Source organism: Caloenas nicobarica, chromosome 8 (genome assembly GCF_036013445.1).
Source record: "Caloenas nicobarica isolate bCalNic1 chromosome 8, bCalNic1.hap1, whole genome shotgun sequence".
NCBI lineage: Eukaryota > Metazoa > Chordata > Aves > Columbiformes > Columbidae > Caloenas > Caloenas nicobarica.
Window position 1 is genome coordinate 16,662,415 of NC_088252.1, and position 16,809 is coordinate 16,679,223.

General features: G+C 46.6%; 1 protein-coding gene across 2 annotated transcripts in view; it reads right to left on the reverse strand.

The window, feature by feature from the left end:
* PLD1 (phospholipase D1) overlaps positions 1-16,346 on the reverse strand; it is a 64,701-nt gene extending 48,355 nt beyond the window's left edge. For both annotated transcript variants that reach the window (XM_065639777.1, XM_065639775.1), the window contains exons 1-3: positions 16,248-16,346; positions 561-746; positions 103-230 (exon numbers count right to left, since the gene is read on the reverse strand). In XM_065639777.1, the coding sequence (XP_065495849.1) occupies positions 103-230; positions 561-714 (282 nt within the window). In that variant the 5' untranslated portion in view covers positions 715-746; positions 16,248-16,346. The remainder of the gene's footprint in view (positions 1-102; positions 231-560; positions 747-16,247) is intronic.
* Between the last annotated feature and the right edge of the window lie 463 nt (positions 16,347-16,809).

The window sequence follows — 16,809 nt, forward strand, 5'->3', positions numbered from 1 at the left end:
ACTGCTTCCTTAGCCCGTGAACAAGTACATGCAAAATTAACCCACAAGAAGTATTTTAATACAATTCTACAGAAATTAAATGAAAACTCTGGAAATTCTGACCTTCTTCGTGGAAGTAAAGCGCTCCACTTCCAACACACGCACTCGAACAGGACATCCCATGAGGTACGCCTGCGTGCCTGGCTCTTTGAAGCCCCGGGTGTGATAGATGGCAGAGAAGGGAATGGACACTGGAAGGACCACAAACCCCATTAGCTCAACAGTCTTGTAACCATCAAGGAGGGCAAGAAAACCAGCAGATAGTCGCAAGACTTCAACATAAGAGCATTTACACAGCACTATTAATTCCACTAAAATATACCAGGCTTTATTTAAGAGAGCTTAACTACAAGCTTTCACAGAAGGAACTTGACTTGCAAGAGCTCAAGTGCCAAGAGTAATGCCTCCTGGTCCTAAACCAGGGCCAATGGCTGGGCTTGGTAAAACCGTTGAGATTTTACCCTGTCAACAGATTATCAGTTACTAAATCCAGGGCTGAGAACATACGGGTGTTAACCCACCAGTGCCTTTTGGGTCATTTAGCACCTCTGAGTCGACCTCCTCCCCCTCGAAGTGGAGCTCCCTGGTGTCCAGGCTCTCAATGATGTTGCTCATGTCTGCAGCGATCTTCTTCAGCGATGACGTAGCTGCATGGCTGTCAGCTCTCAGGGACATCTCAGGGACCCGTGTGCCAGAGCCACGGGGGGCTGGGGAGGAAGAAGGAGGAGGATGGTCATCTCCCTCTCTGCAACACCTCAGCACAGCAGGGCCGAGAGAAACCCATGGCAGCGTGTGGCCTCGTCCTCCCTCCAGCCCCACACCCACATTCATCCCAACTATCCGCATCATAGAATCATAGAATAGTTCGAGTTGGAAGGGACCTTCAAAGCCCATCTAGTCCAACCCCCTGCCATGAGCAGGGACATCTTCAACCAGCCCAGGTTGCTCAGAGCGCTGTCCAGCCTGGCCTGGGATGTCTCCAGGGATCCACCACCTCTCTGGGCAACCCAGAACAGTGTTTCACCACCATCAGTGTAAAAAAATTTCACCACTCAGCCCCACAGCTCCAGTAAATCACTGCCCAGAGCAGTGGGAGCAGCAAAAAAGCAGAGGTAGCTCCAGGCTATAAAGAAAATTTGCCCCAGTGCCAGTGACCACAGGACTCATAGGCTCCAGTTGTACTTTAAGATTGAAAATACAATATATTTCACTTTCCAGCTATAAAAACCTGCAGGGGGTTGGCCGCAGCTTGGGAGTACCTTCGCATATTGATTTCAAAAAGGAAAGCAAGGAAGCTTCGGCATCGACTCACCTGGTCACTTCAGCTCTGTAACAACAACGCACTAGAAAAAGCATAAACTATATTGATGCCTGGTCAAATCCTAAACCTAATTCCCAGCTTAGGCTGCACAGAGGAAAAGCTCACTGAGAAAGTCATCAGGCGTTTTTGTTAAGTGATCTTACTTTGATTTAACTAGTGATATAAACTCCTGGCATTATTAAGATTTCCCCTGTTTCTATGCACCTTACACAATCACCATGGTATCTGTGTGTCTTGTGCTCTCCCATGGCTCCATCCCCTCAGCAGACTAAAAAAAAAAAGAAAAAAAAAAAAGAAAAAAAGAAAAAATCACGGCCAGAAGGGCTCCCATCTACAGGGCAGCATGGGGTCAGGGTCCCACAGAAAGCCCGGGAGCAACACGGGAGGATGCTGCAGCTTGTCCTCACCCCTTAAACAACCTCCCAGGGAGCTCATACCCATTATACAGCCCAGGCGGCTGCAGGGGACCAGCCCATCGCCCCTTCATGATGGGGATCAGGGCAATCAGGCAGTGGCACTTGGAGATGTTTGGGCACTGGTAACTATGGCACTTCCCACCTTTACCCTCATCCACCCATGCCAGGAGTCTGAGTCAGGACAAAAAACAGGGAAGGAAGAAGAAAAAAAAAAAATAGAAAATAAAAAAAAGAGGAAAAAAAAATAATCAAGCTTTCAGCATTTGTGTTTATTTGCAAAACTTGTTCTTCTTCCTCCTCCAGACTGTGCAACTCACCATGGGGCTGCAGACCCAGCTGCTGGTCCCTGCAGCCAGCCAAGCTCTAGCTCCTGGGCATCTCCCTGATAAAAAGTCCCTTCAATCTTTGTTCTGCTCTGCAATAAATGTCACAGCTTGACAGCCACACTGAAAAAATATGGATGGGACAAAGTGGCAGCATTTTACGGCAGCCAACACAAGGATCACCATTTACACTCGTGGAAGCTCTGACATTGTGTCAAAGAAAAAAAAGAAAGCAACATTCCTGACGTTAAATTCGACAAAGAACACTGCAATTCTCCTTGAGTAAGATCCATAGAAAGAGTAAGATATGCTGTAATTTGGAAATAATTTAACACTTTAATAATTCATGTGTTTAGCTGCTTTTGAAAGAACAGTCTTTATTATCGCTTCCTCTTGAAACAAGTACATTATTTTATTACTACATAAGGCTGATATCATGTAAGCCCAAAAACATGTTAAAACCAGCTGCCTTCAGAAAAAAAGAAAAAAAAATCCATTTGCACACAGACTTGAATCAAGAAAAACTGGGTCAATCTCTTCTCTGATACCAAAGTAAGTGAAGAATCAACAGCTTCATCAAGGAAGCAAGGGCTCCAAGGTTCTTGGTGGCTTTGCCACCTTCCACTGGTGGCTGGGAATGGCTTAAGGACCAGATTGGGGGGCGCTATGCTGGCATGTCGCTACAAGAGATTCACCTGAATAATTCACATACAAACCCACACACGTACCCCCGCGGCTACCTCATTCCCCTTCTGCCTGGGGACAGCAAAAAAGGAATTTGCATTAATCCTCATGGAGGGAGATGCACTGAAAGGCAGGACAATGAAGCCATCGGTGTTGCCTGTAGCAGGAATTCGGCATTATCACTACCCCACACCTCCCTCTCCACAGCTCGATGGAGAGCCAGTTCTCGTGGCCAGAAGCTTTACACTTTATCCATCACTAACAATATACTGCAGGGGACTTCAATCACTTGGAGACCATAAGGTTCATTTTTATTTTTTCTAGCAGCGAAGTCATCCCACCAGATATAGGTTGGCTTTGGATGTTTGATTTTCTCCCTAGAAAGTAGGCATAAATTAATAGCACTCCTGAGAGGGAGGCCATGCTACCAGGCTTTCCAAAATAACCCCAGAGGAGTGGTAGAGGGGACACAGAGCCCAGAGGTGTCCCACGCCGGGCGGCAGCGCTTCCCCACACTGCACCGACACATACAATAAAATCCTATTTTATTTCCCGTTTGGCACTCCATGCAAAGAATTTTTTGTAATCTTTAGCTGTAGGACTAGAGGATACAAAGCAGCATCTTGCTTTGTATTTCTTCTGTCTGTAATTTTTTTTTTTTTTTTTTTTTTCAGCCTGAAGAGATGCGCTTACTTCATGGAAACTTGATGCACTTTCCAAAAGAAGAGGTTTGCATGGTCAAAGAGAAAACAAGCCCAAACACACTTTGTACACGCTGTGCCAGCAGTTACACTTGAAAGAAGCCAGCAGACAAATACCACTTTGACAGGGCTGGAGAAAGAGCACGCGGACAGAAGCCAACATGGCAAGGATGTGCATCCTCCTGCCTCCTCCTTGCCCCGCCGTGCCAGGTACGGCCAGGCCCCTCTTGTCAGATTAATTGATGCAGTCTGTTAATGGATAAACAATTAACCAGTGTCTACAGTGAGTATTTGCTGAGAACCACTGCAGGGCTGCATAACTCATGATTTTTTTTTTTTTTTTAAAAAGCTAGAGCTGTTTTCGCAGCTGGCACAGACAAGTCCTGGGATAAAGAGTCCAAACCCAGCTGGACCCAAGTCAGTCCTCACAGCAAGATTCTTCCTATTAAGATTAGAGCCAGATTATGGGCTGGGGAGGGAAAATGTGTCTTGCTTACAGCCTAGCCAGAACTAGAGCGCTATTTAATCTCCTGGCCAGAGCTTCCATGCAGACACAGTTTGCATTCCCATAGGCAAGCTAAGGAACACGCCTGGGTTAATCTGCAACAAGCTGGGTGCAAACACGCTCCAAGCGTGGTTACCCGTGATTCAGCAGGAAAATAGAAGGGTTGCATCGAGAAGTCCCTGTCTATCCAGGGCCTCTCACTGCTTGCGCTAATGATGGACTAGAGAATGGGCTTACAAAAGGTGCTGATATTGTCAGTTTTGGAGACTGCAATTACTAGAAGGACAGAGAGAAAACTCAAACGATACTGGCGAATTGCAGGAAGGTGGAAATAATTGTATGAAACTTTTTCAGGAGCAAGTGCAACATTTCAGTATTAGGCTCATGTCATCCAGGATAGAAAATAAGCAGCAGTTTGTTAAAGGAAAAACACAACACACCGAACACCACAACAACAAAACAAAAGGAAAGACCAAGGTTTCAGGGAGTCAAGAATCAGCAATCTGAACAAGGACAAAACTCATGCCAAGATACACAAACAAGGCTACTGCCTACATGCCAAAAAGGAAGATAAGGTGCAGAAGACAGAGAAGAGTCAGATCTAAAGCATTTGACCCATGAGAACACAGTGTCAGAACTGAAGTTATTTCGCCTCAGAAGGAACAGACTTGGAATTAACACAAAAGCAGCCTGCAAGCGTGGAAAAGACGGCTGCAAGCAGGATGGACAAAACTCTTTGAACTAGTAAAACATCTACATTGGAAATAACAATTGCACCAAGAATTAAGGTTTCAACTACAAGAAAAATGACTATTAAAAAAAAAAAAATCAAAGTTAACTATATTAATCCCTGAGCCCTTGCGAATGTATTGCAAACGCCCAGCTCAATCCTGCAACTTCGCAAATCTGGTATCTATTTCTGTTATTTGCCATTTTGGTTATGCTTTAACCTCAAGTTATTTCTTAGGGGATCATATGATAATCTCAGGCTTTGGGAAAGAAACTGTTTTTCTACTTGTTACATAGGACAACAAAAGCACTGCTTTAAAGGCATGGAAACTAGAAGCCAGAAAAATGCATGTTTTGGTAAATATTCATGAACAGTTCTGTGTTTTGAAGACATTCAAGTCCTGATGTAAAAATGTATGCAGCTGGTAATAGCACAGATTACCTAAAAGTTGGTAGGCGCAAGTTTATTCTCTTACATGTATCATGGCAGATCTGCAACAAGCTGAGACAATTACTGCTCCTTCACGAGGTTACGATGCTGACAAGCACCATGCAGAGCTATGAAACTGAGAAAGCCTTCATTTGGGAAAAAGGGGAGGAGGGAAGAGAAAATACATCCAGTAAAAACAGGCATTTCCTGCTAATGCCTCCCAGGGTTTGATGCTCTACATCAACTCCCATCCCCATGGCGAGAAACTCTGTAACCCCTGAAAATTACCCGCATTCCAGTTCTCATGACATCTCTCCCAGTACAGCGACCTTTTGATAAGGGCTGTGACCAGTGACCTCTGTTCCCATACTGGGCTTTGTCCCCGCAGGCAGCGCTGGTGGCGGGACCCAGGCGAACCTCCTTGACTGCATGGAGCAAAAGAGAAGGGCTTGGGCTAAACACAGGGCGGTGAGATGGGGTTATTAAAAAGAAAAAGACACCCAAACAAAATTGAAATGGCTTAAGCCGTGAATTTCCCCTCTCCTCCTGCTGCTGCCGGGAGCCTGGACGCCACACAGGCATGGAGAGCCCAGACGAGATGCCAAGGGAACCCTACACACAATGCCCTCAATGGCTATTTGCCCCTGGTGAAGAAGGTTTTCCACGTAAATATTTCCCTGATTTCTCACATTTTAAACCTAAAATTTGCTTTAGGCAACTCCTTCATGGAGAAATACCCTCAGCTGAGAAGAGCCCTTTCTGAGGAGTTATTGCAAGCCCCAGGAGGAGCTGGGCTTGTCGCCAGTCCCAGATTTACACCCTGGGACACCTTCCTTCCGCAGTCCTTGGCAGGTGTCAAACCTCCACCAAGCAGCCAGGAGGTGTCCCCCAGGCTCTGTGTCCCCACTTGCAAAAGGGACCCTGCTTTTCCAGCCCAGAAAATTCACATACCCATACAAAGCAAAACACGCATGTGCTTGATTTTATTTTGCAGTATACTCTCCCCCACTACTTTATAAAAATGTAAGGGCTCTTGTAGATGGCAGATAGCATGTTACATTCCCTAAGTATGAAATCAAAACACAGGGTGGTTAAAAAATGCTCAGCACTGACTTATCCCTACTCTTGAGTACGCAGAAGCCATTTAGCCAGATGAGCAAGCGACCAGCACAGCACATAGAGATACCTCCTGGAAATCTGCCCTTCTGGATGCTCATACAACAGGGACAGTGCAAGTGGATTAGAGTTTATTTTTTAAAACACACAAAACAACCCCTGAATAAGAACCAAAGCATTGTTCCCACTCTGGAAAGATCTGGAGAAGTACTGAAATACGAATTCAAATCAGCAATAAACATCAGGCTCAGACATCATCCTGACGTGACCTTATCTTTGGCCCAATCCTGATAAAACCACAATATTTTAAAACACTTTTACAAAACAGTTATTCTCACGAAGTTCGTGCATTTAATAGTAATACCTCTAAAAGCAGGAACCAATTAGCATTTCCCACTCTAACGACTGCAGCAGTGTCCTTCTTTATTGATTTCCGTAGTCCTTTCCACGTGAGGCTTACAGCCAAGCCACCCGTCTGGAGGAAAAGCTAAGTCATGGGAATCCACATGGCCTCTTTGCAACACAAAACAAGATGCTTCAAGACTGGGACTGCCTGGAAATAACATGAAATATCTACGGAGGTCCCTGTTGCTCTATCTGTACCAGGGCAGAGCCCCTTCTGCTCCCATAGCGGGTCCTGCAGCATCTGTCCCACAGTGTTTGTGCCAGAGAAAAGACAACAGAAAAGCAATGCAAGCCAAGGGAAAGGATGAGGTAAGGCACTGGTCACGGTGGAGGGCAGTACCGTCATCACGTGGTGACTAAACCACTGCTGGAGTCCGAAAAACCCTCTCGGCTGCGTCTTTCCCCACTCCCAGGACCAGCCTAAGCGTCAGGCACTTCCCAAGGACTCCTTTTATTTGCTTTATGGAACAGTAATAGGAAAATATAAACATCCAGAGATGAGCAGTGGCTGCTGATCTCACACCGATGTGCTGGTTGTTCATGGGGTGCCCGCTCCCCCCTGCCCAGCAGCACACCTGGACCACCGCCCCTGCCCCCCTCGGGAAGCTGATCATTAAGTGTTTATCAATGATTAATGCCGGTCCTTCACGTACTTATTCATCACCATGTTTTGGATTCTTCATGCGCAGATGCACGTCCTCCGGGGATCTGTGCTCAAGCCCTTGGTCCCCATGAACCTTCCACTCTCTGATGTGGTCACGGCAAACACTCTGCACCCCCAAACCCAGCAGCACTGCACACAACACCCTGAAAGCCAGGACAGGGATGTCCAGAGCCTCCAGCACCTGGTTAGCTATCCCCAAAAATCCACTAGTGCTGTAGCTGGAGAGGGCAACACAGCTGATAACATCTTGGATATCAGCATCACCTCAGCATCCCCAAACTCCACAATAGAAGGTGGCAAAGCGAGTCCTGAGCTGAGGGAAGAGGGGCTGGAAAAAGGACCTGCTTCAAAGAGAACAAACAGTAGCAAGGTCAAAGGATGCAGCACTTGAAAGTGCTGGCTGACACACAGAGCTTGGCCATAAAAGCTTGATATAAAATCCTGAAACAGAGAAGCTTGCAGGGCAATAGTTATTGCAAGAGTCCTTTGCATTACGCTATCTCCACAATGATCAGAGGTGACAAAGACCATCCCAGTGCCCACAGATGGTAAATATTGCTGCCGCTCTTATATATAGTTGAACACGTCGTATAAATACCGGACATATTTTCATGATCTAAATCTATAGATGTCTATGTCGCTGATGTCCTGTATATCACTCAACACTATTCCGGTACCTCCCGGTGCTGTGTCTGCCCCAGCAACCACCACCTGCCAAGCTGCATATCCGCAGGGAATTTCGGCAGCTGGGAGCCGAGCGGATGCGCTGGAAGGCAGCCCGACACCCCCATCCCACAGCGGGGTTGGGTGGCAGCTGATAAATGCAAACACTTACAGATCTTCACATAACTCCTGCCAGCCAAGGTAAACCAAGGGACAGCACCGCAGCCTGCGCTCCAGGAGGGATTTGGGGGACTGCAACGGCATCTCCCGGCCATCGCTCCCCATCAGCTGCTGCTCTGCATCATAGCAGAAAGCACAGGTACATATCAGCAGTTCACCATTCCTGCTCCAGATGCAACCCTGCTGCTTATTTCCAAGTTTCCATTAAGTGGGAACATAGGTTTTCTTTTCTCCTCCTACTGTTAAAAACCACATGCAAAAAGCACATGAAGGTGCTCACTTTTTGTTGACTCTTCATGTGACTTGCTCAAAGAAACGAGAGTTCTGTGGGTATCCCAGCAACAAGGAGTAGCAGATCAAGACCATGTATTTTAACTAATAGCTTATTGTTTTAATAAAACACAGTTTCCGTTGTCTTGGTGGGTTTTTGGGTTTTTTTTTTTTAAGTTTTAATGTAATTTCTCAAGTAGCTTTCATTGGAAAACACCACAGTTGGCACAAGCAGAAAGCCACGGCGGAGCAAGAAGGCAGCAGCACAGAGCAGGACTCGAGCGCTCCCATGCAGCAGCACCTCCTCTGCCTGGGGGGCTCAGGGCACAGGCTCATCTCCCAGGGTGGCTTCCTGGGGACACTGCCACCCCCAAGGACCCCGGGGACACCATGCACCTCCAGCCATCCCAGGAAAGATACGTCACAGTTCCTCTCCCAGCACCCCGCTGCCTCCCCACCCCAAATGGGACCCTGCACCACCTTAACAGACATTTCAGGCGTTCCAGCTAATAAACTCCACAAGAATTTGATGTCTGCATCCTCAGCAGAGTTCCATTCTTTAGTCTGTCCCTAAAGCTACAGCACTCAACAGCCTCAGCTCCCGCTATCACACGGGGACATCCAGCACCACATGCCCACTGCACAACACAGCATCGTGCCTGAGGAGCTGGCAATAACACGTGCCAGAGGAGACGACAGGCGGGCACATGCCCGCTCCCGTTCTGCATTTCCAAAAGCAGCTACTTATCCTCAGCCACGGCCAACAGCAAGCACCAACACGCGCTAACATCAGCCCTTGTCCGCCCTTTCGCACCCAGAAATCTCTTACCGGTTCACAAACAGCTTCATCTATGGATCTAGGATAATATTAAGGCCCCCTCCAAGAACTGTATTTTCCTTTTCCTGGCCAGCTAAAACAAACATTTGAGACCTTCTAGTTCACAAGAAGAAAACAGTCAGCTTGAGGAAGTCCCAGAGGTAATTGTAAGAGGAGCTGTGAGCTGAGCTCAGAGTATGAAGGTGATGTTGTCCCCAAAATTTTATGCAGGACATCAGGTAGCTTTGTGAACCAGCCTCTCCCAAGGATACTCTCCACAAGATCTCCATATGATCCTCCCTGGGATCACAACAGCACTCAGGACACAGGGTACTCAACTTACAGAAAAGTTAATATTTCTATATCTTGAAGTGTTTGATTCGTTATCGGAATTAAGGATGAGCAAATAATTACAGAAGTTTGGTTCTGATTTCACAAATAACCCTGGAATGATGGCTGAGGTTTCGGTTCAGTACTTGCTGAACTAAGATCAAACCCAAGCAAATTCAATGGAAATTTGCTCATTATAAATAAGTAACTTGCAGAAACAAAACAGCTCTCTGTTTCTTGCTTACATATAACTAAACACCTGCAAATTTATGCAAAATAGCTAATTTACACACATTAACAATACTGACAGCTTTCTTAGAACAAAATAGATGCCTCAGATGTATCTTTTTTTTTTTTCCTCCTTCCTCCAGAGGAGGAAAAAAAAAATGCCTTCATCAAGTTGGCACAGCAGCATGCTGATGGCAGGCAAGATGATGCTCGTGTCTGAACTCAAACTGAGCCTCAGCTGCCTCCACGTACCCAGATCTCCAGCACCTTACATGCAGCGCAGGCATCTGGACAAGCCAGAAACACCCTGCAGCTCTTTCTCGTTTTGTGAAAACTCCCGTACAGTATTTTTCCCACACGTTCCTAGAGGAAACCAGAGCATGAAGGTTACGACTTACAAGCTTAACTCTCCAGACCCCAGCGCAAGATAGGCAGCTGCACACGATGAGCTAAAAATTAAATATTATTTTCCCCTCAACTGCCATGACCTTCTGCAGCAGTGCCGCTCAAAGGGGTGTCTGCAGACAGTTTTCTACATGTATCAAAAAAGCTGTTTGGCAGAAAGAAAAGCTAGAGCTTTGCGAAAGAAAAAACCTGAGCAGGCTCAGACAGCAGTGCCCATCTCACTGGTTCTTTCTCTCAGTGAACAAAATGGCTCATTTGCCACAATTGCTGCCAAAACTCAGCAGGATCAGGTCTAACCACAGAAATTTCAGAGCCACCATGAGTCATCTACTATTCTTTCTTGGTAAGACTTAATGCTGGGTGGGAACCTTGCAAAAAAAAAAAAAAATCAATTTGCAGGAAACCTCTGTCATGGAAAAATATACTTCAGAACATCTCATGGAGACTACATAAATAGACATTTAAAAAAAGACGAAAAGAGACCAAAGCATTTATTTCTGAAAAGACTATACGGTGCACTGCCTGCTTTCCAAATTGTTTCAGCAGCCCTTCAAGCCGTGACAGAGAGAGGAGAGCTGAGCTTTCTGGGAGACCCCAGCACCCACCAATCAAACATCAAACAAGGCAGATTTGTGTTCTTCACATGGAAAAGCCAACTGCATTTCACTTGAACTAAAAGAGAAAATGCGGGCCCCAAATATCCAGTTGTTTTACCTCTCGTGTATCACATTCAAAGTTTGTTGAATTTTTTTTTTTTTTAATTAAAAAAAAAAAAGTAGCAAGGTTGCCTTTAGCCAGCTAGTGGGGTACAGTCAGGAGGTATTGCCAACGGCCACAACACCCCAGGTTACTGAAAGTGTTGGAAGAGCGCAATTAATTACTCTTGCTGGTTTATTTTCACCCTGAGCATCCCTGGAAGCTGCAAGTAAGAGTCAGCCCAGCTGATGTTGGCTGCGAGGTGCAGCTGGTCCCGGAGCGATGCAGCCAGCAGCGGGTGTTCGTGTTCTGGGTGGGGGAAATAAAGACTGGAAGGAAGAAAAAGAAATGAGGATTTCTGATTAAAAATATCCTCCCAAAAGTCCAGCTGGTAAAATGGGAGAAGTTTCTGGGAAGTGTCTCTGTGATGCATCAGCACGGGTGGCACAGAGGAGCCCTGGGACACGCCACCAATGGGACCCTGATGGGAGATGAGCCGAGAAAGAATGTTGTGAATATTTGCTCCTGTCAGAATAACAAACACAAGACTCCACACCCAGGGAAAAAGCCTCTTTCTGTTGAGTAAACCTGCAAATAACGATGAGGTTTTTCATCCTAGGCTTTGCACATACCTCTTTCAGAAGTTCTCCACACCCCAGCCCAGCTCACCCAGAGCAGGCAACAGAGGGATGCTCTTTCTTTTCTGCAAAACACGTACCTCATCATTATTCGCGTTGCCTTTTTAATGACACCCTTTCTCCCTAGAAAGTCGGTTCCTTTGGGCAGAGGACCATTTCTTATTTTCTCTGCCAGATAAAAAGGGGATAGAGGAGGAAGACGTTATTACACTAAGATAACTAATGCAAACTGGCTACTTTGCTGTTAAATCCTATTAGAGCTGAAGATCAAATTTATTTGCTGGAGTTCAATATGGTCAGTGCTGCATCCGCAGGGAAGTTTTAAGGGAAAATAGTTGCAGAAATAGTTGCAGAAACATGATTAACTGAAGCGCAGAGGTGTGAACTCTGCCCGTGGCACAGCTGAGCAGATACGCGTCAAGGAAATGCTGCCGGGTTCATTCCCATCCAGCCCCACTCTCGGACACCTTTTCTTGGCAACAAAGCAAGCACATTAGCCCAGTAAGATTGCCATCTCCAGGTGATTATCTCCATATTAAAAACCTACATCCCTTTTTGGCAATAAACCCTGACCACATGCTGTGTTGTCACCCAGAGCACCGCGCTCGCTGCCCAGCAGCAGCAGGTCCTGCTGGTACTTGTGCCATCCCCCTCCCTGACCCTTTTTTAGCAAGTTTTCCCTCAACGTCATCTATTTAGACTCGTGAGAGCCAGACAGAGCTGTTTTAAATTACCGGTTTTTATTCTCGGAAGCAAAACTCGCCTCCCTGCCAGGGCACATGTCTTCCTCTCCTCCCCTGGCGCGGGGGCAGCACGTGTCGGGGGGAGCCTGGCATCGTCCCAGCTCATTTTTGGGGTCCTGATTTCCAGCATGGGAGCAGCAGCCACCAGACGGCTTCTCCCCCGGGCTTCCTTACGTAAAGGCCTGGGTTTCGGTGGCGTTTATCTGCTTTAAGGATCTAGAAAGCACTAAATGCCACCGCAGCGCGTGGGCACGAGGAGCGAGGGATGTGCGAAGCGCTCAGGGCGGTAGCATGTGATGTCGACCCCAGTGATTAGATACCTCCCACTATTATTGCACAGAAACAGAGAAAACTCTGAATCCTGAAGACACAAATATATATATACATAAAAATTCATTTTCTGCAAATCCACGTTTCCTTCTCATTTGCTCCCCCAGCCACAGGAGGAGCCAGGGTATGAGCATGTCCCCAGACCCGAGGACCGTGACTGCCTCCTGCCACCCTGTGCCAAGCAGGTGGGAAAGGAGCACGGCAAATATTTTGGAAGGAAAACTGGCAAACAGAGGGGTTTTTTCCCCCAATCCTTCTACCACTCTCTGCTTTCCAGAATGTCTACATATGTGGAGCTGGTACATACACCTGGCAGATGCTCACGAATCCATGAAAGTGAGTGGCAGGGCAAGGGCACTCAGCTAAATACCTGTTAAGAATATATTTTGATATATAAAAACAACACACAAAAAAAGATAAAATATATGTATCTCCATCCTGTAGCTCTGCAGGGCCAAGGTCTGGTCCCACATGCCCGGGTGTAAAGAAGCCAGGCTGCCTGCCAGCTGCTCACACATCCCACATCTCAGAGTGCAGAAAAAGCATGGCAAACAGCACCTGAAAAAGGACTAAAAAAACCCACCTTTTTTGCAAAAATTAAGGGTGGCCAAGGTTTTGTGAAGGAAAAGAAAAAAAAAACCAGAAGAACCTAATCGCAACATCCACCAGACACATAGCCATGACTGAATCAATCCTGGTCCCTGCAGGAGTTTTTTCCGTGGTACAGGGCATGTGAGAGCAAGTTAAAAACACATCACCGATTGTCAGTCAGACAATAGGAGGAAAAGGCATGAAGTGTTCGTTCTCGCCCTCCTCCCTTCTCAGCTTCAGGTGCTTATTGACATTAGACACTCCAGTAGGTTAACATCCAGGGGAAAAAAAATAATAATAAAAAAAATTACTTCCTCAGCTCTATTATAAACAAATTTTGGGCCACTGTACAACGCTCATACCCACTCAAACTTTGTTTATTATTATTATTTTTAAATGACTTGCTACAAAATATCTGTTCCAATGTGAAATTAAGGAACCACCTGTTTTCAACAACAGCAACAGGAGAGGGGTGGTTCCCATAGCAGAGTGATGGCTTGCTGCAGCACTCCAGGGATTCAGTGATTTCAGAGGCTGAGTTTCTCCTTTGGCGTGTTCAGTAGGTAGAGATAGAGAAAATAAATCTAGAAGCCTGTATGAACATTAATAACCAATATCTTCTTTATTATTTCATTTCAAAGTAATAAAACTTGTGGCAACACTGGCAGTTAAGTGCATTCTCCTGACATTTTTTTCCCTGAAGATTTGCTGACTTGCTTTAAATCAACTACCAGGGAAGTAAAAATCCAAGTTCAGTTCATAAGTAACAGACAGAGGAGACACAACGGCAATTCTTTGCATGGTTTATCGAGGAAGAGATTTCTCAAATCAGTGCTGGAGAGCAGACCCCCTGTAAAACATGGAATCTTTACTGCAGACACACCTGCGGTCTAAAGAGCACTTCATAAATTACAGGGGATAACGCCAAGTTGACACAAGTTACACTTTGCTACTAGTAAGAAAAGCAGTAAAAATTTCTAGGTGAGGCAAGGAATTTTGGCTCGTTTCATGAAAGAATGATTTCACCAGCAAAGATTACCTAGCTAGTGCTTACAATTTTACTGATGTATATATAATTAAAAGAGTATCTTTAGCAGTTTAAAGAAGCTGCAATTCTGATCTCAGCAAACTCTTCCTCAGCTGTGAGAGCTCAGGAGACACCTGCCAGCAACAGCATTATTTGTGACAGGAGTTCCAGCTTCTCAAAATACGAGCAGCATCACAGTCCCCAGGAGAAGCCACTTTACTAAAGCCTTTCTCGGTAAGACCAGAGTCTCAACATTAATTTTCAGTAATCCCGAAAACAGTAATGCTATGAATCTGGACAAAATTAAATGTGCAAATGGGCATTTTAAGTGAGACTCTTCAATCTTCTTTAAGTGGGAAAGTTAAATTTTAGCAAAAAACCAAAACAAAACAGATGTATTGCTCTTGATAAATTTTCATTTACATCAGTACCTGGCTGCACAGGTAATCAGACTGATTCCCCACTTTCCTACCACAACAAAAAATCCCTGATTGTACAGGTTTGGTGGCATCTCACAGCAAAAGGACAAGAGGAAGGCCCCTTTCAGCTCCAGATGAGTTGCACAAGTGGGTTGGTTGCCACCATCCCACACGGGTGCTCAGCACTCATCTCCTGAGCAGGGGTCAGGGATCCCAGCATCCCCGGGGAAGCACTCAGCATCCCACAGTAACACCCCGATGGAAGGGGCCTTCCGCATATTCACAGAAAATACAGTGCAGAGCAATCCATGCTGAAAAGGAGCCCAGGGCTCAAGGGCTTAAACTTGGAGCTTCCTAACTTCTGGCAAAGCTGGGCAAGATTTGACCTTGAGACCCAAGCCGCAGAGCTAACACTTCCGTGAGCATCGTCACAAGAAATGGTCAGAAATTAAGTTCCCGGGTTACCTGCAAGCCTCTGGCATGAGCTCACACTATCAAATGCCAGAGATGGCACAGGAAAGAAAACGCGAATTCTTCAGCAATTAGTGACACTCGAAACAGAGTTCCCACCCTCCAAGCTGCAAACGCAAGGCAGCTCCGAAACACAACGCCGCACGCAAACAGAGCGCGTTTGTCCCAGCTGCCATGGCCACACCAGCCTCGCCATGACATCCCACCACTTACGATCTTCACACAAACGAGCAGAACTTCATCCACCCAATTAAACTATCAGGGTCTGTCCCATAAACAGCCACGTAACTCTAAGTAGACTTCAGAGGCATCGTGCAGATTTACTTAAAGGAGGGATCTGGAGACCACATAGACCTGGACACATGATATGTATTGTCCTGCTGTGTACAGAGCCTGTGTCAGCCCTGGCTGTGCAGGCAAAACACTCCCAAAGTCAACGGAGCTGCACCAGCTTGAACCATTGCCCAGGCCAGATCAGAGGCATTTTGGGGCTAAAAGATTTCCAAAGAGCATCCTGCCAAGTAAAGAAAAATAGCAACAGGCAGAAAAGGCTCTCATTGCAAGAAATCCAGCCTGCAGCTCAGTAGAACGGGTTGTGTCAAGCCAGCTGTCAGCATTTTGGGAAACCTGCAGGTTTTTCCCATGTCCCAAAACAGTAGGTGCTAAAAGGCACAAGGCAGAGACACAGTTTTTCACCAGCTTTGGAGAAAACAGACAAATACAGCTCAGAAACACTGAAGTTCACAGCAAATGTAAAGCTACTATCTCTGAATTCCCCAACCCAGATCCCTCCCAGCTGACTGCAGCCCAGCGCTCATCAGCCTGGCTGGATCCAAACCTGCCCATCGCAAAGCATGAAAAAAAAAATGAGTAAATCATCCCAAACATGTCCCACAGGGCTGACCAACACCTCCTTTTGGCAAAGTTTGCTTCCCAGCCTCAGCAAAGAGCCCAAGTACGGAATTAACTTCAAAATAAGCATCCTGCGTTTAAACATTTGCCTTTTTCTCCCCTAAAACTGCCCCAGAGCCACCCCCTCCACGGCAGCCCGGGAACCGAACCGCTCCGCAAAACAACCGACAAACTCCCAATCTTTCTCTACCAACCTCCTGCCCCCGGAGAAGCGGGTTCCTCATGGTGCTGTTAGAATCAGCGAGGAGCTTGACCCGGCGAAGCGGCGGCCCCGCAGCCGGAGGAGCCGCCCCGCGGAGCCGCCCCGCAGCCCGGCCCCGCCCGCCCGGCCCCGCCGCGCCGGTTCCGCCGCTCCGCTTCCAGCACCCAGGCTGGGTCCCCCACGGCAAAAACCGAACACGGCCCAGCCCACAAGGCAAGACCAGCCTATGAGCAGCGGCTAATGAAGGGGAAACCACTCCCCGCCAGTTAACGAGGACGTTGGGCTACTGGCAGGAAGGGTGGAGGAAAAGGGCAGAGTGGTTTAATGGCTTCTGCCCCCTTGGGTTTTGTTTTTTGTTGGTTTGTTGTTTTTTTTTTTTTATAGTGGGAACTTCTTATTAAAGGAAAAGTAAAATCAATAAATGAGCCGTTAACAGTGAGGAGAAAGTCTGCTTTGCTTTTTTTCCCCTGCAACTTCACAGCCCTGCAAGTGCAGGGACTCAAAGTGATTTGCTCCGCTCTCGCGCAAATGCAGCTTTCACAGGGACCGTGGTT